The sequence below is a fragment of the Hippopotamus amphibius genome, chromosome 13 (genome assembly GCF_030028045.1).
Source record: "Hippopotamus amphibius kiboko isolate mHipAmp2 chromosome 13, mHipAmp2.hap2, whole genome shotgun sequence".
Classification (NCBI taxonomy): Eukaryota; Metazoa; Chordata; class Mammalia; order Artiodactyla; family Hippopotamidae; genus Hippopotamus; species Hippopotamus amphibius.
The window spans coordinates 20,610,878-20,635,727 of NC_080198.1; the positions used below are offsets into that span (position 1 = coordinate 20,610,878).

General features: G+C 39.2%; 1 protein-coding gene across 3 annotated transcripts in view; it reads left to right on the forward strand.

Annotated features, from left to right (window-relative positions):
* FRMD4B (FERM domain containing 4B) overlaps nucleotides 1-17,304 on the forward strand; it is a 325,403-nt gene extending 308,099 nt beyond the window's left edge. For all 3 annotated transcript variants that reach the window (XM_057705042.1, XM_057705041.1, XM_057705043.1), the window contains 6 exons: nucleotides 829-885; nucleotides 2,192-2,339; nucleotides 6,382-6,501; nucleotides 7,328-8,139; nucleotides 11,895-12,027; nucleotides 15,799-17,304. In XM_057705042.1, the coding sequence (XP_057561025.1) occupies nucleotides 829-885; nucleotides 2,192-2,339; nucleotides 6,382-6,501; nucleotides 7,328-8,139; nucleotides 11,895-12,027; nucleotides 15,799-15,919 (1,391 nt within the window). In that variant the 3' untranslated portion in view covers nucleotides 15,920-17,304. The remainder of the gene's footprint in view (nucleotides 1-828; nucleotides 886-2,191; nucleotides 2,340-6,381; nucleotides 6,502-7,327; nucleotides 8,140-11,894; nucleotides 12,028-15,798) is intronic.
* Nucleotides 17,305-24,850: the final 7,546 nt, after the last annotated feature.

Sequence of the window (24,850 nt, forward strand, 5' to 3'; positions counted from 1 at the left end):
TTTTTCACCAGAATGATGTGTTCAGGTAACCAAAGTAATAAGTGTAGCTAACATTTATTGAGTATTTGTCCTGTGCCAGGAGCTGGGCTAAGGGCTTCACATCTATTACATCATTTGATGCTTGCCGAAACACTAAACACTAGGTACTATTCTTACCTGTATTCTAGAGATTTGCCAAATGATGCTTGGAGAGATTGAATAATTTGCCCAGGGTCTGACAGCCAGTAAGTGACAAAACCAGGATTTGAACCCAGGTCTGTCTAGTTCAGTAGTTCTCACTCAGGAACAACTTTGCACCCCAGGGAATATTTGGCATTGCCTTCAGACATGTTTGATTGTCAAAACGGAGGGTGGGGTGGTGCTGGTATCCAGTGGCAGAGGCTGGAGATCCTACAGTACAAAGGACAGCTCCCCCCAACAAAGAATCATCCAGTTCAAAATGTCAGTAGTGCCACCCACTGTTAAGAAACCCTGGTCTAACTGAGATGCTTATGCACCACAGATGTCCACGCTCTTATCAAGAAAAGGCCCTTCTCTTCAGGGCAGGGGTCAAAAAATAAGTTATCCTAACAGTATAGTAAATTCTCAAAGGAGGGTCCTCAACGTCTCTTCCACTTTAATCCAATGTAATATTTGTACAGTATGTAAGATGTTTATACTTTCAGTAGTCAATGAGTCCATTCTTAACAATAATTATTCCTAATGTGCTGTAATTAGTTGTGTTTATCTAAATAAAAATAAGATGTACTCCATGCAAAAGGGTTTTATTGAACTATTAGGGATGTCCAAGTGCGCCATGATACTAAAGGCAGTTTATTTTATTCACAGAAGACATAATCCCATCAGAAAGTAGCTCCTTGTCTGACACTACCACCTACGATGATCGTAAGTTGCTCCCCCTTTTCAGTTTAAAATGTTGTATATTCCGAAATATTAAGAATTTTTTTGAGCTAAGGAAAGTCTGTTTTTCTTTTGGGAAAGGTGGAATCAGCTCACTTACATTTATGCAGAATGGCTGGGAAAGGGGGATTAGGATTAACTTCTACACAGGTCAGCTCAGCATTAAATACAGTACCATACAAAACACGTGATGTCAGGAAATCAGAGTACCATAACGCAAGTAAATAAGTATCTTGATAAGGATTTGTAGGGCTCTGTAGGAATTTTTTTTTTTTTAACTTTTGAAGTAACTATAGAGGAGTTGCATAAGTAATACAGAGTCCTTCAGCTTTGTCCAGTGGTAACATCTTATATATTTGGTGTCCAATACCAAAACCAGGAAATTAGTGTTGTGTAGGCTATACTACACCACCAGGAAATAATGTAGACTTTGCTTATCACTGTCTACTTATTCTGGATAAGTGGGAGTTTATTTTATATTTCTTAGGAAGAAACACACATTTTAGAAGTTGGGTTACATGTCATTATGTTGGTTTCCTAGAGGTACGCTTTGTCTACTGTAATGACCTGAAATGATGGAACACATTTCTTGATGGAATCAAGTGATAGTGTTTCCTTGTAATCCCTTCCTCGTGCTTAAGCAGAGATGCTGGCTATCTATCTGATGTGGTTTAAAGAATTCAGAATACTGCTTTGTCTTCTCCCAAATGGTATAGTTCGTGAAAGTCTACCATTTCAGAATTCTTCCTTTGAGCGGAGGTTTGGTCGTGGATGCCTTTCCTCTTTGGAAATACAAACAGCAGTGAGAGACCCTAGTGACTCACCATAAATCAGTTTCATCACTTTTCATGATAGGATGAGCCTTTAGTCAGCCAAAAAGGCCTAAGAATGTTACGAGTAAAGCTGAACAAAACTGATCCAGGCCAATTTTACAGGCCAACTTCCTCTTGGCCCTTTACAAACGGAGGTTTTTCTGTAATATAACTCTAGAAAAGCTATAATATCACCCATTCCACCTGAGATGTTTATTTGCTATTGAGTTGGCAAAAGTTGGGTCAGGCCCCACAAGAACATTCAGTAATTTCTTTTTTCTATTGTATAAAATATAAAAATAAATTTCCTGAAACACGTAGTTTTAAAAATATCATCTTTGGAAGAACACTTTGCTCACCAGACAGATCTTCCACTTTCTTTGGCGGGGGGGGGGGGGGGGGGGGGGTGTTGGCAACGTATTTGTTTACTTTATTTATCTTCTTATTCATTCATTCATTCATTCATTTGCTTATTACAGCCAATGACACCTTCACTCTTGCTGGGCAGCGATCAAGTTCAGTACCTCATTCTCCAAGAATTCTTCCTCCCAAGTCTCTCGGTATTGAGAGAATCCATTTCAGAAAGTCGTCCATCAATGAACAGTTTGTGGACACCAGACAGTCCAGGTAAGAAGTCACATTATCAGTGAGGTAAATGCCTCACTGCTGTGAGATCTTTTCTCCAAAATAGTCAACCCATTTCTGTGTTATCCTATTTATTCTTTCAAAAAGGGTTATGTTGTAAAACCAAAGCATAGAAACTAACCCAGTTATTTGTTGTCAGCAGCAAATGGAAGTGCTTTTAAAGAGACATTTTAAAACGCACTTGGTGTTTCCTTGATTTTAAAGTCTATTTGACTTCAATTATAGGAACATTAACTATAATCTGAATTTGGGTACAGTGTCCAAAGTTCTGTTTCATCACCCATGGTCTCAGGAAACTGTCATTAAATACCACTCTACCGAACCAAGTGACAGAACTGACTTCTGAACTTTCAAATGAAAATGGGACTTCAGTACATTTCTAGTCTGTAAAATAGATGATACAGCTTTTTCTCAAGTGTCTCAAGTAAATATCAGGGCAATAACAACAGGGCAATAACAACAGGGCAATAACTTTTAAAAAGATGACAGACCAATGATTCTCAGAGTTTGGCTGCGTGGATCAATACTAGTTTGTTTGTTTTTTAAATCAGGGCCCAAAGTAGGATTACCAACTTTTTTTGCCTAATCAGAATGTTCAAACAAACAGCACTATGATTTTCAGGGGGGGATGACATTTACATATCCAAAATACAGTCATTGTTGTAATAGTAATAACAATAATATAATACTTATTTAACACTTACCACGTGCCAGACACTGTTTGAAGTGTTTTAATATGTATTCATAAAATTAATCCTCACAACAATTCTGGTTGTGTTTCTACCATCCTTACCATTTACAGATAAGTACACCAGGGACCAGAAAGCATGAATCACTTGTTGGGGTTCGTCAACTAGTAAATGTCAGAATTGTGATTTGAACCTAGGTAGCCTGACTCCAAAGCCTGTGATGTGATTTTAGCCAATACGTTATATTGCATCTCAGGGAAGATGGAAATTAATCTCAAAATAAAGGAAGATTATTTAGATTAGTTTTTCACTCATGAAAAAAAACCAACACTTTGTTATATTTCTAATTTGTCAAAGTCCAGTGAAAACTTTGATCTCCTATTAGCCCCAGTTTGTAGATCAGCATCTAAGAACTGTTGCCTTAAACAATAGAGATCCAAGTGGCTACAGCTGTTCTGTCCAATGTAATTAAAAGTAAATAAAATGTAAAATTCGGTTCCTCAGTCCTACCAGCTGCGTTTCAAGTCCTAATAGGCACATGTGGCTGATGACTATGCTATTGGGCAGAACATGGAGGCACCTTCCCATCATTGAAGAAAGTCCTATCAGATAGCACCGGACAAGTGTGTTTATCATATGAGGGAAAACAAAGCTATTTCAGCAAAAGGAATTATTACTGGGAAAATCATTATCTTAAAAAATTATTATGCCTCCATCCCCAGTAGCTTAAGATAGGTTTGGTCTTTGACCTAGCAATTTCACTTCTAAGAATTTTTCCTCTTGAATCAATTAACTACGGGATGCTTATCTCAGCATTGTTTATACCAGGGACACATGAAAACAGCCCAAATGCTCAACTAGTGGATTGTTAAAGTTATGGTCACTCTTCACAATGGAATGCTATACACTCATTAAAATAACAGTGCAAGTGAATATTAAGCAACATAAAATGTTAGATCGAGTTGGGTTTTTTTTCCCCAGCGAGTTTTGAAAGAGACTATACAGTAAGAGCTCATTTTTTATTGTTAAAAGTATAAGTGCTTCTTTAAAATTGAAGTATAGTTGTATTACAGTGTCATGTTAGTTTCAGGTGTTCAGCAAAGTGATTCAGTTATACATACATATACGTGTGTGTGTGCACATGTAATGTATACTCTTTTTCAGATTCTTTTCCTTATAGGTTTTTTTTTCAAACATCCTAATTTCTATTTATTTATTTATTTATTTATTGCCTGTGTTGGGTCTTCGTTGCTGCACACGGGCTTTCTTCTAGTTGTTTAGATGGGGGGCTACTCTTCATTGTGGTGTGCAGGCTCCTCATTGCAGTAGCTTCTCTTGTTGCAGAGCACAGGCTCTAGGTGCATGGGCTTCAGTACTTGTGGCACATGGGCTCAAGAGTTGTGGCTCACGGGCTCTGGAGCTCAGGCTCAATAATTGTGGCACACGGGCTTAGTTGCTCCACGGCATATGAGATCTTCCTGGAGCAGGGATCGAACCTGTGTCCCCTGCATTGGCAGGCGGATTTTTAACCACTGCGCCACCTAGAAAATCCCTCCTTATAGGTTATTAAAAAATACTGGGTATAGTTTCCTGTGCTATACAGTAGGTCCTTGTTGGTTATTTACTTTATACATAGTAGTGTGTGTATGTTAATCCCAATAAAAGTATAAATGCTTATAAGTATAAGTATATGTGTTTAGTAAAAATATCTGAAAATGTTTAGTGTTGACTGGTTTATCTGAGGTATCAGATTATGGGCATTTAAATGTTTTATCTGTATTTTTAAACTTCTTTGCAATGAACTTGATGTGATTTTATAACAAGTGAAGTGTAATCAAAGCCATTTTTAATTAACAAAATTAACTTCAAATTGTGTTCTCACTGTGCTGGGAGGTGGACAAAGTGATTTAAGGATGCTGTGAATGACAGTCCACTGCCCAAATTCATGCTGTGACCTATTTTTGTATGGCCCGTGAGCTAAACGTGGTTTTAGATTTTTGAATAATTGGAGGGGAGATCAAAAACAGTAATATTTTGTGAGATAAAAATTGTATGAAATTTGAATTTCAGTGTCCATGGTCAAATTTGAGTGGCACACAGCCACCTCCATTCACATACATATTGTCTTCCATCAAGGGCAGAGTTGAGTTGTTGGGACAGAGCTCATCTAGCCCGCAAAGCCAAAAATATTTACTATGGGACTGTTCACAGGAAAATGATTTGCTGCCCTTGCTCTAGTTGCTTTCAATCTGTTTTACTCGGTACACCCTTTTTTAAAAGTCTTTTAGTTTTTTCCTGCATGTTTATGACTCAGAGTCAGATCACTTGTGCTTCCCCTAAGACTCATCTAAGATGCACCAGGACAGTAAACCACAAAGACATTTTTTCCACTTATCTCTTTATGTTCCCATTCCTTCAGCTTCCAGTAAGTTTTTTTTTTTTTTGAAGTATTATGATTCATTGATGAAGATTTAGAAAAAAGTGTAGTAGGGAAGGATACTTATGTATTTGTTTATTGTCCAGTTAATGCACCTAAATAATCCTTGTGTGTCCAGACTCCATCTCTTCCCCTTCAGGTCCAGGAACCATCCCCTTATATTCTTTTTTTTTTTTTAATTGGAGTATAGTTGATTAACAATGTTGTGATAGTTTCACATGTCAGCAAAGTGATTCAGTTATACGTATGTATAATTTTTTTTCAGGTTCTTTCCTCTTGTAGGTTATTAGAAAATATTGAGTATAGTTCCCTGTGCTATACAGTAGGTCCTTGTTGGTTATCTTATTTTTTTAAATGTTAGGTTATATTGGAGTATATTTGATTTACAATGTTGTATTAGTTTCAGGTGTATAGCAACATGATTTATATATATATATATATATATATATATATATATATATATACACATATTTCTTTTCTTTTTCACATTCTTTTCCCACATAGGTTATTACAGAGTATTGAGTAGAGTTGCCCGTGCTATACAATAAGTCCTCGTTGGTTATCTATTTTTTTTTAAATATTGAAGCATATTTGATTTACTGTGTTGTGTTAGTTTCAAGTGTACAGCAAAGTGATTGTTATACATTTATCTATTCTTTTTCAGATTCTTTTCCCATATAGGTTATGACAGTGTTGAGTATAGTTCCCTGTGCTATACAATAGCTTCTTGTTGATTATCTATTTTATATATAGTCATGTGTATCTGTTAATCCCGACCGCCTAATTTATCCCTCCCTCTTCCATAAATTTCTAATCAGCTTATGATAAGTTTGCCAGAGATGTTGGGAGGCTCATCATTTCCTGAATTTTTTTTTTTTTTTTTTTTTTGCTATCACAGAGAAATGCTGTCGACACACAGCAGTCCTTACAAAACTCTGGAGAGGCGGCCCCAGGGAGGACGAAGCATGCCCACCACACCCGTTCTTACCCGAAACGCCTACAGCAGCAGCCACTTGGAGTAAGAGCACTTCATCCCAGCTGCTTTGTCTTTGTTGACTTTTGCTTTAAGGTTTTGTCTTACTTTGCCGTGTTTTTAATCACTTTCTGCAGTGGGACTTTATTTTATGGCTCTACTTTTCTGTGCACTTAACAGTCAGATATGTCAGCCAAAAAAATGTGCCTGAAAATATACTTTGGGTAGATATTGGATTTTTTGTGCCTTAATTTTTCCAGCCAGACATTACCGTTTGTTATTCGCTGGTGAGCAGGAAGGTAATGACAACGGTGACATTTTGAAGTATTGATTGATGGCTGTGCTGTTATATGCACTATATTATTTAGTCCCCACAACAAGTCTGATTGGAGATACTAGATCCTGTTTTTGTCCTCATTTTACAGAGGAGGAAGAGCGATTAGTTAAATATCTTGTCCACATTCATACAGCTGGGAATTGATGGAGCCGTGACTCAACCCAGATGTCTCCAATGTCGGAGCCAGACTCTGCTGCCCCACGAATACTGCCTTCACCCTAGTCTATGTATCCTGCTATCCTGTTGGAAGAAAGAACCACACAAAGACATGTGGGGTTTTTCCTAGGCTTTGATGTAGGTTATACATCACCAGTTTATCTTCCCTATTTTCGTGGAAAGCTGTGGATTGCCCAGTTCTTTTCTCATTTTTACCATGTGAACCCAGTAGATTCTGTTGTGTGGTCAGCTTTGGAAACCTTAAAAATCCTATGGCAGTTCAGGAGCTACTAAATCATTCAACATAGTATCCTTTTTTCTTATCTCGGTCCTCCTTTCCTTCTTTGTCTTTATAAGTTTGCCTGTCTCCTCTTTCAGACCCGAATCTGCATCTCAGCACTGCCGCCAGCGGAGTGGAAGCCTCGAGTCCCAGTCTCACCTGCTGTCCGAGATGGACCACGATAAGCCATTTTTCTCCCTCTCCAAATCCCAAAGAAGCAGCAGCACAGAAATCCTGGATGATGGGTCTTCCTACACCAGCCAGTCAAGCACAGAGTATTACTGTGTGACACCCGTGGCCGGCCCCTATTACACCACCCAGACTCTGGACACTCGCTCCAGGGGTCGGAGAAGGTCCAAGAAGCAGAATGTTTCGACTTCAAATTCAGGAAGCATGCCCAACCTAGCGCAAAAGGATAGCTTGAGGAATGGCGTCTACTCAAAGAGTCAGGAGCAGCCTTCTTCCAGTTACTACATTGCCGGGTACACGCCATACACAGAGTGTGATCTTTATTACGGTGGCAGCTACGTCTACGAGAACGACACCGAAGGACAGTACAGTGTCAATCCTTCCTACCGGTCCTCGGCCCACTATGGATACGACCACCCGAGGGACTACAGCAGGTCCTTTCATGAAGACGAGGTCGACCGGGTACCCCATAACCCATATGCAACTCTCCGGCTGCCGAGGAAGGCTGCCGCCAAGTCAGAGCACATCACCAAAAACATCCACAAGGCCTTAGTGGCAGAGCACCTGCGTGGCTGGTACCAGCGCGCCTCGGGGCAAAAGGAGCAGGGCCACAGCACACAGACGAGCTTCGACTCGGACAGGGGATCGCAGAGAAGCCTGGGCTTTGCTGGGCTGCAGGTACCCTGTTCTCCAAGCAGCCGTGCGTCTTCCTACTCGTCAGGTAAGAACGCCGCAGAGGCACTCGAATTCCGGGTTTCACTTACCTCGGGCCCCCCGCCTACTCCAGACCACTCTCCTAACGGGTCGTGAGACTGGGACCCAAGGTCAGGAGAGGGGTAGTCATTAGGTGGAGCCACAGATTCAAGTCCAACAAACATTCATTGAGCCCATACTCTCTGTGCTGCCCTGAGTTAGGGGCTTTCATATATTTTTATCTTTTCTAGGTAAAAATTGACAGCCACATCTCTTTAAAGTGTTCATGGCTTTGGGATGAAAAGATATACACTACTATATATAAAATAGATAACCAACAAAGACCTACTGTATAGCACAGGGAACGATACTCAATATTTTGTAATAGCCTATAAGGGAAAAGAATCTGAAAAAGAACATCATACACACACACACATATATATACTCACAGACATATACACACATACACACATACATATACACACACACACATATGTAAACTGGATCACTGTGCTGTACGCCTGAAACGAACACAACATTATAAATCAATTATACTTCAATAAAAATAAATAAGTAAATAAATGTTCTGGGCATTGAGGTTTGATATGTTAAAAGAATAGCATCAATCCTTCTGGTAAGCAGAAAACCATTTAAGGTTATACATCTTTCCATGTTGACTACCAGGAATTGGATCACCTAAAGGCAGTTCTTTCCGAATGCTCAGGTCCCTGTGTAAGGCTTCTGATGAGTCTGATATGAGGTGGCATTTACTGACCACTGTTCTAAGTACTTTGCAGGTCTTAAATCAGTAATCATATGTATTCCACTTTATGGTTGATTTAAGGGAGTTTCAAAGATAATTTTGATTAGAAGTGTTCTCTTCATGTGTTGACTTTGGTCCCTAACTCCACTACTGTTCCTGGAGGACTTACTGCATACCTCCAGCTGTGCTGGGTGTACTTTAAGGAGATAAATGCGGGCCTAAGAGGAGAGTCTGCCCAGGGTTTCATTTATTCAGCAAACAAGCAAGCATAGATAACGAGGAGCCAGATTGAGCCAGTTCCTTGACTGGATGAGTTCACGGTCTAGTTAGCCACCAGAGGAATGTATGAAAATTAAGCAATGTTAAAGCTCTAAGAAACGAATGAATTCTCGAACTGCATGAAAAGCTGGGGTCACGAGGCTTGCCCCCCTCTTTCAAGCATGACACCTTAGTGAGACATAGCTCAGGGATTCCTGAATCATTGTGTGATCCTTAGTGAATACTATTCCTTTAAAAGTTTCCTAATGTTGACAAGAGGCATTTCCATGGAGATTTCTGTTTGGGTTCTAGGGTTCTCTTATTTGTGCGGGACTTTGGACTTCTGCTTGGACTTTCCCCATTTATTACCACATCTAACATATGCTTCTGTATTTATTTCTTATTTGTGGCTCTGATTAGAGAACTCCTTTTCCTTCCCCTTCAAGTTTGGGGTGTTTGTTGCATGAGAAACTTTCAGAAACCAGAGAAAGAGGGCTGAGATGCCCGCGGAGGGTCATCAGGACACAGGGCTGGGGCGGTGCCTCTTTAAACCGCGAGGCCGGGGAGAAGCAGGTGTAACTCAACACTCCTGGCCGTTGACTGGGGCAAAGGTGAGAATGCAGATAACATTTCCTGGACCCAGTGTGAGGGTGTGAGCCTTGCTGATGCCAGCAGGGTTTGGACCCATTGGCCGAAAGGCATCACGTTTTAAGGAGTTAGAGGGATGGAATCAGTGCTCCCAGAAGTCCTTTTTGGAATTTTCCTCATTCCTATCCACATTTTATACCTACAGAAATGTATTACAACAAGCACACATCATTCTCAGGGAGAGATAAGTTTTCGATTATTTGCTGAATTAGTCAGGGGTTTTGTAATCCCTCGCAGCCACTTAAAGGCTCTCCTGGTGACTCAGTTTTAGTCGTAAGGACAGCCACCATTTATTGGCAACTGACCTGTGCCACCCAGCCAGCTCAGCACTTTATAGGCACTAACTTAATATATGCAACAGTTCTAGGTAATGAGTACTGTTGTTATGTGCATTATTATTATCCTAATCTTGCAGCTGAGGCACTTCTGACTTAGAGAGGTTAAATGACCCTGCCCAAGCTCCGAAGCTAGTTAGTGGTGGAGCAGGAATTCTGTTACAGCTCTGACATCCTAACCACCATGCCTCACAGCCCCTGGCTTCGAGTTATGAAACCTTCCTGGAAGCTTCAAGTGGGAATGTTATATCTTTGAGTCAAAACCTTATGACATCCAGGACCACGGATGAGTTTTGAAATGTGTTTGTCCCACACTGGTCACATGTGCTTTGCGGGTGTGAGAGAGAAGAGGAGGAGGTTGGTCGCCAGAAACAGGAAATGGAGGAGAGCTGGAAGGCTCCAGGAGCAGTGCGGGGGGGTTGAGGGTTGGATGACTGGCGTGGCATCGTGCAGCCTAGGCATGGGGCAGGACTGGTTTTAGAAACAGGACAGAAAACGCCCAGTGATGAGGCATTCGCTAGGTTTTGCTCCCAAACTGTGCTCTTGTCTTTTTTTTTTTTTTTTACCATTTTAAAAAAAATGTATTTTTTTTTAATTGAAGTATAGTTGATTTATAATGTTGTGTTAATCTCAGGTTTACAACAAAGTGATTCAGTTAGACATACATATATGTATATCTATTCCTTTTCAGATTCTTTTCCCATATAGCTTATTACAAAATATTGAGTATAATCCCCTGTGCTATACAGTAGGTCCTTGTTATATTTTACACACAGTTGTATGTATATGTTAACCCCAAATTCCTAATTTATCCTCCTCCCACCCCCACCTCTCCCCTTTGGTAATCATAAGTTTGTTTTCAAAGTATGTGAGTCTATTTCTGTTTTGTAAATAAGTTCATTTGTATCCTTTTTTCAGATTCCACATATAAGCAATATCACATGATATTTGTCTTTCTGTCTGACTGACTTCACTTAGTATGATAATCTCTAGGTCCGTCCATATTGCTGCGAATGGCATTATTTCATTCCTTTTTGTGTATGCCCTTGTCCTGTTCCAGATTAGTCCCTCAGAAGAACTAAATCTCTTCTTCCTGAAATCTTTCCTATACTAGTTAGCTTCCGCTACCCCACCCCCAAACCTTTTTTTTAAAAGGCAAAAATGTGCCTTGTTCCTGCTAGTGGCCTGATATTGCCTTTGGCTGGGAAACAGGCAAGTCTCAACAAATCAACGTATGGGATACTTTTCCTCTAAAGGTCTCCAAGAAGCTCAAACTTGTCGTCTTACCTTTACAATTGAAGCCTATGAAGCTATCCAGCCACAACAGCCTGACTGGGACACTGGGAAGAGTCTTTCAATATATGAGATTTTTTTTTTCTGCCTTGTCTTTTGGGTTATTTTTTATAGTGTGTCTTTCCATTAACTTTATTCACATTTATAATAATAATGTTATCATTTATTGCTAGGCACAGTGCTAAGTATTTGCACAAATTAGCTTGTTTAATCCTGATATCATCCCTATACAGAATATATTTATATTATTATCCCCACTTTACAAATAAAGAAGCTGAAGCTTAAAGAGGATAAGCTATTTTGGGAAAATCCCAAGGTCACATGGCCAGTAAGTGACCAAACTGGAATCAGAACTCTGTTGGTTCCAGACATTGGCTTTTAAGCTGTACCCTACACACAGCTGGTTATAATGTATATCTACATGGCCTAAACAATTCTCACTTTGAATAGTCCCACTGATTTTGTCTCTTTCATTTTTGTTTCTAGTGTCTTCTACAAATGCTTCTGGGAACTGGAGGACCCAGATAACCATAGGGCTATCTGAATACGAGACCCCGGCACATCCTTCCTACACCAGCTGCTATGGCAACATCTATAATCCTTTGCCCTCTCCAGGCAGGTGAGAAAGCAATGCTCGGAAATTTTAGTACCCTGTTCCTGGTCTAAAGAATTCAGGAATCCAATTTTATTTTATGAACACTAAGTAATCTAGCTCAAGGGTTGTCAAATTATAGTCTAAAACCAGCCACCACTCATGTTTATAAATAAATTTTTATTGGAAGACAGCCATGCTTATTCATTTACATATTACCTATGGCTGTTTTTGTACTGTGAGGGCAGAGCAGAGTAGTTGCAACAGAGATATGATGGCCAACAAAGCCAAAAATATCTGGCCCGTTAAGGAGTAGCTCGTTGGTGCTTAATCTAGCTCATTCAAATCTGACCCTGTTCTTAGAGTCCTGTACATTAAATTCTGTGTCCGAAGAGTTCTTTTTAATCGCTGTACCAGAAACTGTACTATTGATATGCCCATTTGACACTCTTCTGGAACCTTGCAGGAAAAATTTCTCTATGCCAGAAAAGGCTGTTCATAGCAAGATTCCTCACAGACAGTTGGTGGGCTTGATTTCAAACATTTGCTGCCTTTCTGTGTCTGACCCTGTGTTCATTAAGAAGCAACAGACGCAGCCAGCTGTCCTGTGTGTCTGTTATAGTGGTTCTTTGTAAACATTTAGAGGAAACAGAGAAAGGCGATTTGTTAAAATGTGATTTATAAAAAGATTGCAAACTCTGGATTACATGTTTTTCAATTCTCTGCATACGTGGGAGGCGTTAAATTTGAAGTGGTCATTTTCCTTGATCACTTTCTCACAGCATATAATGTGTACCTCTGGTACCAAGAAGTAAAGCATGTTCTGTTTTTTTGTTTTTAAGAAAATTTAATTTTGCTTTTCTCAAGTCAGATTGCTTCAGGCATAGGAGGCTTACATAGACTATAACTTTTAAAGGTGAATACTGGTGAATTTGAGGTTAGTTTCTCATTAAAACTCTCAGTGTTATAAGCAAATTGGAGATATTCAACCCCAAAAGCCTTGTTTTTCTTTTCCATATTTAGCAAAAGTTTTTCTTGGCTTGAAATGTTAGGCCCAATTGTCTCAACTCAACAAAGGGTGTGCTCAAAATAGAATTTTAATGAAAATATACCCCAGAGGACGTCAGATAGCTTGGACTTCTGTAAATAATGCTTGCCAATGAGTTAAGAGCAGGACGACTTTGGCCCACAATTTGAGCTGAACTTTTTCAATTGAGTTCTAATCATTTTGTATAATACACTTGCAAATAAGTTTCCTATTTGTATACTTCTGCTTTCCTTTTTTGTTGACTGAGTTAGAAATGATATAAAACAAACCATTCTGGTCATTAGACAGTTCTAATATCTTTAACACTACTTTCATTGGACTCAGGAAGCGTTAAGCATTTTTAGAGAAAATCTATTTTTACCAAGTCTGTCCATCTATTTCAGCCAGCCCAACGTGGCTTGATAGCAGAGTCTGATGTCAGAAGGGGCAAGGTATACAGGAAATTAGAAACTATTTAAAGATCCCTATTGTGTATGTGTGCATGTGCACATAATATGAGCTCATTGTAGAAAATTAGGAAAATAGTAGAGGAATAAGTAAGTAGGAAATAATTTACTCATAATTCCACCATCTAGAGATAGTAGCTAGTAGCATTTTTGGCACCTTTCCCCCATTTTTCTGTATCCATTTTTAACATGGTCATAATGATATATATACTATTTTACATCCCTCATTGTACATGAAATTGTATATCCTTCATTGTACATCCCAGGTTTTTAATTAACATCCTAAGATAAATGTGTTCCCTTTTTTTTTTTTACAAAACTCTTTAAACCTGATTTTATGTGACCAATATGATATTCCACTCAATAAATATGCCATACTTTAACAGTTTCCCATAGTTCGATTTTAAATGGCTTTTACATTTTCTTTTTTTTGTTGTTGTAAATAATGCTGTTGTTAGCATCTTTGTGCAAAATATTTGTCTGAATTCCATATTATTTCCTTAGGACACAGTCCAATTAGTGGGTTTAACACATGAAATTGAAAAGCATATTTTTTGAGCTCTTGCTTACTAGAAAGATTTGCCAACGTACCCTCCTAGCCCAGAGAATTATAAGAATGCTTATTTCTACCCATTTGTTTAGGATTTTATTTTTAGTATAACATAGTCTGATCAATTTAACTTGACCTATTATTAATAAGGAAGTATAATAACAATCCTCCATAAAGCTTTAGAAACTTGCTCTAAAACTGCATTTTTTAAATGACAATGTAGTTTTTAAAATAAGAGAAAAATTGGGTTTCAAGATAAAGATAAAAAACTTTAGATCTGCCCTTTTAAAGACTTGAGATACTTACCCGTAGATCAGTATGTTTCTAAAAATGAAGCACACGTCATTTAGAGATCATTTCCTCAGTGTCCACGTCTTATAGAAAACTACAAATGTATACCAATAAAATTTTTTTTCCTCGTATGATGTAGTATAACTGTCAGCAGCATAAACTTTCTAAAATTAGAAATGTTGAAGTCTCTCATGCTACCTAGTATGTAATATAGTCAAATTCCTGGCTGTGCTGCTGCAAACTGTTTACAAATAACTTTTTTTCTTTCACTTCCTGTTTTCCATTTCCCATCCTGTTCCTTATCGAACTCTACCTATTACTAGGCAAAACCAAGGGCTTCTGTCCCGGAGAATGGTTGTGTCTCCAGAAATGAGATCAGTTTTAAATTCTCTTTTAAGTGTAGCCAGCTGTAGTAAGTACAGTCCCTCAAATCTGTGTGTTGCTTCTTGCATAGCAGCAGTTTTGCTTGTTCTGACTGATGTGTGAAGTTACAGAAATCTGCCTTTGTTTTTATATTAGAAAAAACACTAAATATCTGGTTTTGCAGTGAATAAAAAGTCCTTTTCCAAAGGACTTTTTATTCACCTGTACTAAAAGACATTGAAATTTAAAATGAAAAGAAAGCTACTAACTATCTAACCTATTCTAACCTACTATTACAGGAATGAGGTTTTGCTTATTGGGATGGTCTGTATAATAGGATGCCTTCTTTTGGGTGTACTTTCCAAATGGTCCTGTGATTTTTTTATGTGATGCTGTTTATAATTTACACTTGACCCATATACCCTAGGGATAGAAAATATGTCCCAAGGTACCTTTGCCTCCCTTTAAATATATTCCTTTGTTTCTAAGAAAAACATCTAGTATATTTCCCTTGATTTGAAGAATGCTTAAAGTGTAGCTGTCAAAAATACTTCAAAAGTCAAAAATACGACTCTCACACAAACTGAAAATGAGCATATGTCAAAGATGCACTTAACTCATTCATGAGAGAACAGAATGCTAAAGCTGGTTCCCAGATAATTCAAGAGACTGAATTCCACACACTGAAAGGGAGAGTACTGAGATAAGATTACTCAGTTCAATACAAAACCAGTTAATATCCTACAGGGCAATAAAACTATAATGATAATCTTTTTACTAGACAGAAGTTATTTGTATTTCTCCCAAACAAAAACCTCCAAGCTAACATGTAACTTAACACAGTCTGGGTCCACATACATGGTAAATGTAAGTTAGACAAAAGTCTATCTCTCAAGAGAAGTAAATACTCCCTGCATGGGCCTGTGAGACCATGTTCCAGTATGATGTTGAAAAAACATGCAGTCAGCCCTTGCCTTATTTCTGGGTTTTGGATAATTTTCTTAACAGCGTTTTCTACTAACTTCTTTAAGTGTAGTAATCTTTGTACTCTGGGAATAAAAAGGACCACAAGTTGTAACTCTTCTGGTTTCCTTTCATAGACCATACACAGAGACCGGTCAACTGGGCGGTACAGATGGAAACCAGCTGGAGGACAGCCTGGAAAGTAGTGAGCAGAGGCTCTTTTGGCATGAAGACTCAAAGCCTGGAACATTAGTTTGAACTGCAGTTGGGCCTCTTGACCAAGCACTGCATTCTCACACTAGTGTGCCTTGCAAAATGTGTTCGTCTTCCCAGAAGGCTGTTGGCTGTAGAAACCTGAAGGCATCCAAGGTGGAAGAGAGGACTCCCGTGGCCCCGGAAGTGAATCACACACTAAGCCGCACAAAACCCCTGAGCAGCAACCCGCCTTTCCAAGGCCAGGCGCTAACCTAACAGAGCAAGGTCGAGACCACATGCGAACCATTGCCAAGGAGGACTCAGCCTTTACCAAGAGCAAGCACTTTTTAAGGGAATAAAAGTTGTTGAAGGCAGACCTCAAAACTGTGAAAAGTGCGTTCAGGGTCTCCAAGAGGAAAGAAGGACAGGGGAAATTTCAGAGCACAATTCAGAAAGATGAGAGAAGGGAAGCCAGAAGCTCCTTAGTCACTGCTCACCATCAGAAAGTTTGAATTTGTGAGCTGGCGAAGAATTATATATTATGTCTACCCAGACACAAACAATTTTGACAGTATTGGAAAATTACTTGAAGAAAAGCTGGATTTTCATGAAGTTCTGAATGAGTGTAAATGTTTTTAGGCTATTATCAAGAGTGATGGTTTTCATAAGCACCATAAAATGGGTTCTGGAAAGACTTATGCCCGTAGCATCCTGTAATATAACTTTATGGTAACAGATTGGGGAAAATGAAGCAGCCCACTGAGTAACTGACAAAGTCTGCTTGGAGAATTTTCTAAGGTACAATATCATTGAGTTCCTTTTTTCCTTTCTACACCAATGGCAGGATGAGCTATTGGTAACTCTACAACGTAGATGTCATTGCAATGGCAGACTTGATATGGAAAACCTTTATAACCAAGAGTTTAAAAAAGTATTTTAAGGTGATACAGAGAGAACCCAACACAATATAGAGGAAAAAAAACACAAAACCCACATCATCTTAGATGAATCGCGTGCCTTAAAATTGGGAACATTTGAGAAGTAAGCATATTGTCTGGATTCCCCTGGTAGTTCTAAGTCACAAGTGACAAAAACAAGATTAGTCATTAAAAACAAAAACAAAAACCCTGCAAGCTGCAGTAGATTTAATTATGAGGCTAAAACTACCTCATACTTTTCCTTGGAAGAACTAATTCACTCTGGTTTATTGTAGGATATTTTGGGTTGTTTTTTTTTTTTTAAACAAATATTTCCATATTCTAGATGGATCTTTTTTGTCATCCTTACTCTGCTCCAGAATTCCGTAAAAGGTGCTCCTTCCCCCTCTTTTATATAGGTTTCTTGTTCATATTGTGAATAGAGAAGTTTCTGAACAACTTTTGGGGAACATTTTCTATCTATATTCCAAAGCATGTAATATATACATAAAGATGATTTGTTAAACTGGTCCTTAGTCATTTGTATCATTAAAAATGAAGTTTGGGGGAAAAATTTGGAAAAAAAAAAAGACACGCAAAAAAATAACTTATTCCTTTTTGCATATTTGTATAGCCTTCTAGAAACAGAAATACCCTTTTGCATATTCTTTTACTGTTCTGAATTTTTTAGACCTATTATTTTTTTTACATAGGTCAATAAATTAAAGGTGTGCTACTGAAAATGTTTACGTATCCTTCCATTTATGTTCAAGGTTCACACAAACCAGCTGAAAGTGCTCTACTTCAAGTAATCAGGTTGAACAAGATGGTAGATTTTTAGTTATGATATTGCCGTATTTTATTGATCCCAAGATGCCCATTTTTTCATACTTACATCTCTGAAATCAGGGTGCATCTTTTGATTGCTGACATGTTATAGTTGGATTGGCAGGGGGTTTTTTTCCTTTCTTTCTTAGTGAGACATAAAATAATACTGTGTCTTAGAATGAAATTGTCTTAGAATTGGTGAAATACGGTAGTTTATTGCCTCATGGAGGATGACCAGTGCAAAGTTTTAGGCTTCCTAATCTTACGAATGTTGTTCATTTGTAACAAGTCATTCATTCTAGTTTTGCAGACTGGCAAACATGTCTTTTAAATTCAAGAATATATTTCATGTGACATCTTTTAATCCCGGGCAATGGGGAGAGGGGGGTGGAAAGTGAAATATAGGGAGATTAATATTTCTGTGCAAGTACCTTACATGGAAATAACCTTTTCCTGCTCAAGAAATGATATGCTCAGAATCGCAGGTGCACCTTGAAAAAACAAATAAACCTTGGCTCCCAAATGGGAAAAGAAGGCATAGGAATGGAAGCACAATGAGCCTGCTAAATGATTTTCCCCTCATCTTTTTTGAAAGATATTTCTCAACGACATTATTGATACGCTTATTAATAACTAAAAAGTGACAGGTAAATTTTTCAACATGTCAAATTGATATGTTTTTTATTACAAAATATCATATACTCATTATTTCAATTTCAAACATGAAGCAAATATATATCACAAAAACATAGTCATGCCCTGTAAGCCTAACATTACCAGATACAATTGTTAATTTATTGTACATCAGTTTAGATTTTTTTCCCATGCCTATAGTAATTAAAAAAAAAAAACAGCATCATATTACAAGTACAGTTTTACATCTTATTTTTTCACTAAAACATCTTGGGCCTCACTCTTTGTCAGTGTATATTGATCTACCTCATAAAGATGTATGTTTTACAAGGTGGATTGAAAAACTTGCATCACCTTCCTGGATGTTTAATTTTTTTTCTATATTTGAGAAAATGACCCAGAATTCTTCCTTGTATTCATAAAAGCTTAATGCCAAGCAATAAAGATTCCAGAATTGTTTTGAACTATTAGTTTAAAGCCTGTTCTTAGGAACAAAGGTTCAAATGGCAGTCTTTAGGAGCTTTCAGAATTGGAATAATGATGTTCTTTGGTACAATAGAAAAGTTTTCATGTTTTGTCTAAACTATCAGTGGAGAAAATCCTGTTTTTAAAATTTTCAATCCTTGTGGGCCTATATTTTGTAAAGTGAAATAAACTGAATTACTAAGGGAAAAAAGTTAATTAAGAAAATATCTATTACTTCAGAGATGAAATAACAGGGATACAAAAATATACATTCCTATTTATTATTAGATTCACCAGACATAAAAATACGCTGTCAAGTTTCAATCCAAGTTTTTAAACACTGACTTTCAATTTCTGTTCTTAGCTTGTCCCAAGTTCCAGTAACAGAGTTTCTAGATTGCCCTTTGAGTGGCACCGGTCTGGCGTTCTGTCAGAGGAAGTGCTGCCTCCACGCTTATTAATAAGGCAAGTCGTTCATTGTCCCCTGTGAGCTCACAGAGGAGGGAGATGCCGTCCATTTCCACAGAGAAAAATCTTAACACATACATGAACTCTGGAAGATGATGCAAAACTTATCTCATTTTTCAGCCCAGAGTTTGTTGGGGGCTCCATCCCCCGAGCTTCTCATTCCATGCCCGTGCCCTCCTCTGAGTTCCATAGGTCTTTTCTACTCCTCTGCCTCCTCTTCCTTGTGCCACGTGGAGTAGGGAAAAGAAAGGTAGGTCCCTCTGCAAAAATGTATTTGCTCATGTCATCCCCACAACAGCCCAATGAGGTAGATGGGGCTATTATATGTCCATTTTACAGAATCTGAGAATTGGAAAACTCAAGTAATTTGCCAACTCATGTAGCTATTGAGAGAAGGGCAGGACATAGATCCTGCCTTGTCAAACTGCAAATCCTACCCTACTACCACCTTGTTCCATGAACAGTTTCTCCACAGAAAGGGTAGCAAACAGGATTTTTAAAAAATATGTTAATGAAAATGAGCATATGCTAAGCTCAGCTTCCCTTGCTCCTTACTTACTAAAGATAACGGGCCCAGTTGTCTTTCATTTACCTGCGGCAGAAAGGCAGAGAGGCAGGCTTCAGTCCAGACCCAGGTCAAGCTAACCCTTATTGAGGGTACTATCTAGTCTTACATGGTTGCCCATGAGGTTGCATTATTTATTGCTATGTGAGCTCATCAGTGGACCAAGTACATTTCTTAAATTTTCTCGTCAATGAAATGTCCCACACCAGCGAATAGAGTTATTACCATCACAGATAATGAACCAAATATTGATCAGGAGCACTGAAAATATCGATTGATCCTTCCCCATTTCTGATGGCTCGGGGCAGTATGATGATATGAAGTTTATATGCTCTTCTACCCATGCCCTTGAGGAGTCCTCTCAGAATTCAGCTCTATGAGATGTCTGTGCTTGTGGCCTTTGCCCTTTGACTCTCTTTAGAAGGCATAAAGCTGAGATTAATCTCCTGTGAGAACCTGAGCCCACTTCCAGAATGTCCTTATTACACGTCCTTCCTCTCCTACCTGGGTGATTCACTGAGCGAGTCTATCTTCCCTGCAAAAGGAAATAGGAAATAATGCATGAGATCTGTAATGGTGGTACTTACCTGGGTGCTGTTCTTCACAGGAAGATACACACAAACACATTCTCGCCATTTCCTTTTGCTTTAGGGTACCAGCAGCCTTAACAAGGACTGTGTCCTGGGACCTGGGAGGGGACAGGAGTTGACCTAACTTATGAGTTTTCGATACTTATCTCTTCTTGAATACTTATAATATTCATGAAGAGCCCAAGGTTTAAACGTTTTATGATTTCCAACTGGGGCATTTGGAAATGCATTGTGGTGTTTTGGAATCTCCCAATAATTTGGAAGTACGGCTGGCATTTAGAAACAGGGGACTTTAAACATACTGCAAAGGCATGGGATGATCTGACACAACAGTTGTTTTATCCAAACTGCCTGAAATACCCCATTGAGAAGCCCTGGGTGACATATCTAGGAAAAGGTGTTACATCAACCCCTATGCAGGCTGCTTTCCAGTATTTAAAGCAGAGATTTCTCAATTTTGGAGGGAGGAAGAGGGAAGTGAAGGAGAGGATTGTTTTCTGAGGGTGGGGGAGAGATTTATGTAACTTGAAATACCATATATCCAGCAAATATTAGCAAATATTAAGCAAATATGTGTCAGTCATTGTCCTAGGCAGTGAAAATACATCTTCCTGAAGCTTACAGTGCAATGAGGGAGAAACAGAAGTGAGAAGAAAGGGGACGTGGATAATACCTTAGGTTTGTGGGATACAATGGGACCTTTCTGGCAGTGATGCTGAAGCCTGACTTAGGGATTGGTAGGAAAAGATCCAGTTAAGCAAAAAGGAAAAGAAGTTCTCCTAGGACTTAGAAAATGGCATTATGGGATTTGCCATGGCCCTAAAAGCTAGACGCTTAGCCAGTTTTAGAAACTGAAGGAATAGGAGGACAGATTATTCTGGGACTAAATAAATATAGGTAATAAAGAAAACTGTCATTTTTGAGCTCTCACTATTGTTTGCAACGATGGGGTAAGTGCTATCACACAATACTTCATTTAATCGTAGCTTCAGCTGTGTGGCAGAGGTGGTTTATCCCAGAAAAGGATATAAAGGAACTCCCTGGTTGTCCAGTGGTTAGGACTCCATGCTTTCACTGCCAAGGGTGTGGCTTCAGTCCCTGGGTGGGGAACTAAGATCCCACAAGCCACGTGGCACGGCCAAAAAAAAGAAGAAAAGGATATAAAGAGGCTCAGGGAGGTTACCCTGGCCTTGGTGACATGACCACGCAGAAAGTAAGTTGTATAGCTAAAATTCAAACCTATGTCTGTCTGACTCCAAATCTCATGCTGTCTATTACCGTGATATTATAAATAGCGATAGCTCACCAAGCGCCTCCCTTCAATGGAAACCAAAGGAAATGAAAAGGTAGAGAAGGAGCAAACAGGAGTCAGCCTGGGGAGGAGAAAGAGGAAGGGCCAGTGGGAGGAATGGAAGTCAGATTGGCATGGTTAAAATAACCAGGGCAAAGAGCAGTCCTTGGCAGTCTGCAGTCTGTTGAGTTTTCAAGATGTGCAGTTCAGAGACTTTTGATCAGGGTGTGGCTTGAAGATACTCCTAATGAAGAGCTAGTTAACAGCCAAATGGGCAGGAATTACCTTTGGCAAAAAAAAAAAAAAAGAAGAAGAAAGAAATAGTGACGGTAAAGAACACGGGCATTTGATGAAAGTCCGATGAATTAGACTGGCTTTGTAGCCTCCCAGCCGCTGTTCCTTCCCGACACAAACACAGAACTTTTCCCGGAAAACCACTCTTTACGTTGTCCTCTCCTCAATTTCAGGAGAAAATGGTTCCATAAGGAGATCGAAGATTGGGAAGTCAGAGTGAGAGAGATCTCGTCAGGGAGACTGGCAGCCCCACACTGGGAAGGGCATTCCCAGCAGCCCTTCAATTACCACGGAGGAAGCCTTTCTGGGAGTTGATAGTAGGTGTCTGGACAGACATCACCATCTTCATAAAACAGTGGTTAAATGTGTTGGCTTTGAAGTCAGGCAGATCTGGAGACAGGCTGCCCGTGTTTGGAATCATTCCCAGCCTCACGGCTCGCTGGTTGTATGAACCAGGGTAACTTTCCTAACCTCCCTGGGCCTCAGTTTCCTCTCTAGGACACATCACACCAGGGTATTTTGTGGGCTGAACAAGATAATGCACTTAAACAGCTGGGCACAACATCTGGCCTCCAGCAGATGCTTCATAATACAAATTATTCCCTGAAAAGGTGGTAAATGATGTTGAGCATTCAAGGAGATCTAGAAAGTTGGGGTTCTGAGGACTTGCACTGCCTTAGTTTAGCCACTGAAATGACATTATTGAAACAACTCATCGTATGTCTCAGGTACTGGCGTGGGCATTTGGAATATTTTTTTTTCCTGCTTAATCCTCACAGCAATTTGCAATTATTAATCCCAAACAAAAGTTCGAGGAAGTTGAGTAGTTTGCCCAAGTCACATACCAAGAACGTACCCAGACCTGGGTCACCGTTAACAAATGCATTCAACAGAAACTTTGTAAACTATGAATTCGTACCCCTCTGGGAGTCCGTGGTAGAGGGAGGCTGCACCAAGATTTAACCCAAGAGGTCACACCGATTGAGGTGTTTTCCTGACCTTTCAGCCAGAGCTCTCCTGCAAGGCCAGAACTAGGGCAGGGTGCACTTACAAGAGACTGCGAGTGAGTGCCTCTTTAAGTTGGGTGCCCTAGCTGCCTGGCTGCTTCACCTGGGCTTGGCCCTGTGGCTGGCTCAAAGACCGGTACCTGCCTTTTCACATGCATAAGAATGCAAACAAGCCAGCCAGCCGGGTGGCCAGATTTAGCAAATGAAAATGCAGGATGCCCAGTTAAATGTGTAAACTAGCTCTAATGATAACTTTTTGTAATTAATGGAAAAAAAAAATGGATACACGATATATGGGGCATCCTAGAAAAAAATCAGTAAGGGACACCAAACAAAACCAATGTCTCATAGATACTGGACACCTGGCAACCCTACTTGCCAGGTCTTTGTCCAAGGGCAGGTGGGACTATAACATGCTTAGGAAGCTTTTGGAGATGGTGTGCTAGGGAGATAGGTCTTACACCCTTCCTGTGCAGGGAGAGGTTGGCCCTGCTCAATCCAGAGCCTTCCTTCCAATCAGAAACCTTCCAGGTTAGGCCATTTTGGTCTATAAACTGCACAGAATGTGTTGAAGCTCTTCTGGAAGGGAACCCCAAAGAAAACCTTTCCTCAGTTTTCTCTGGCCTAGAATTCCAGTGCTTACAAAATGGGCCAATGAGGACACCTAGAGGTCTGCTTAGGTTATTGCAGGCAGGAGGTTTCTGATGGGCTGCCCCATGATACTGAATTCAAACAGGCTCTTCAGAAAAAAACTCAATTTTGAATGCCCAACAATTAGATTTCTTGTCTTCTTGGGGAAGTTGTTTTTTAAAATATCATTTTTCTATAAGATATAAATAATAATTGCACCAATCTCACTGAATTTTAAGGATTCAGTAAAACCATGAACGTAAGGAGGTTAGCACAGTGCCTGGAGCACAGTTAGCCCTTATCAATGTTTGTTGTCATTATTGTTTCTAATGAGACACTGCAAGGAAGTGGAATACAAGAGAGTTGTTACTAATAATAATTTAATATTACTATAAACTTTATTAATAAAATTAAAATAGTAACATCAATAATATTTAACATTCATTGAGCGCCAGGGCTGGGATTAGGGTGAAGTGAGTAAGGTAACTACTCAGGTGCAAAATGTAAGGGGGCACCAGAAAACCCAGTTGACAAGATAAATAATATTTTAATCCAGTCTTTTAAAAAATAATCCAAACTTAGGCAAAAAAAAAATCCATGATGAACAAAATATCAAAATTTAAAATAAGGATAGAATCAGTATTACTGATTATTCCTTTTGTCTCAGGCTCTAACATAGCTCAGCTATGTGCTAATATGTCATCCTAAAAGCCAGAGGAGGCAAGTGTTAAACATACCCATTTTACAGGTGAGAGAAAGGAAACCCAGAGGAACTGCCCAGGGCCACATAACCAAGTACTGATATGAGGCCAGAAATCTACCCCAGATTGAAACAATTCTAAAGCTCATATCTTGCCCTTCCTATCTTCCCATTCCTGAAGGGATGCAGGCTAACATTTTTCTATCCGAGGGTGTAACTTCACTTGTGCTGTGTGTAGAATCACCAGATTTACCAAATAAAAGTAAAGGATGCCCAGTTAAATTTGAAGTTGAGGAAAACACATTGTAGTATGTGTATGTCCCTTACATCTTCTTTATTTTATCTAACAACCCTCCTCCCTGCCCTATCACCAAGGCAACCAGACATTTTAATAAACAGAATTTCAAAATGGAATAGATCCGCTGGATTAAGGCTTCCATGTCTGTACCTGAGCACAGACCAGGAATAGTAAATAGCTTTAACAGAGTAACGAGGGCCAAAAACAAAATAAGAAAATAGAGGAAATTGGCTTAAAATCTTGGGCCTAAAGGCAAAGGGACAGTTTGAGCTTCATCTGGCTCTACCAAAGCCCTTTTTTAGCCTTTA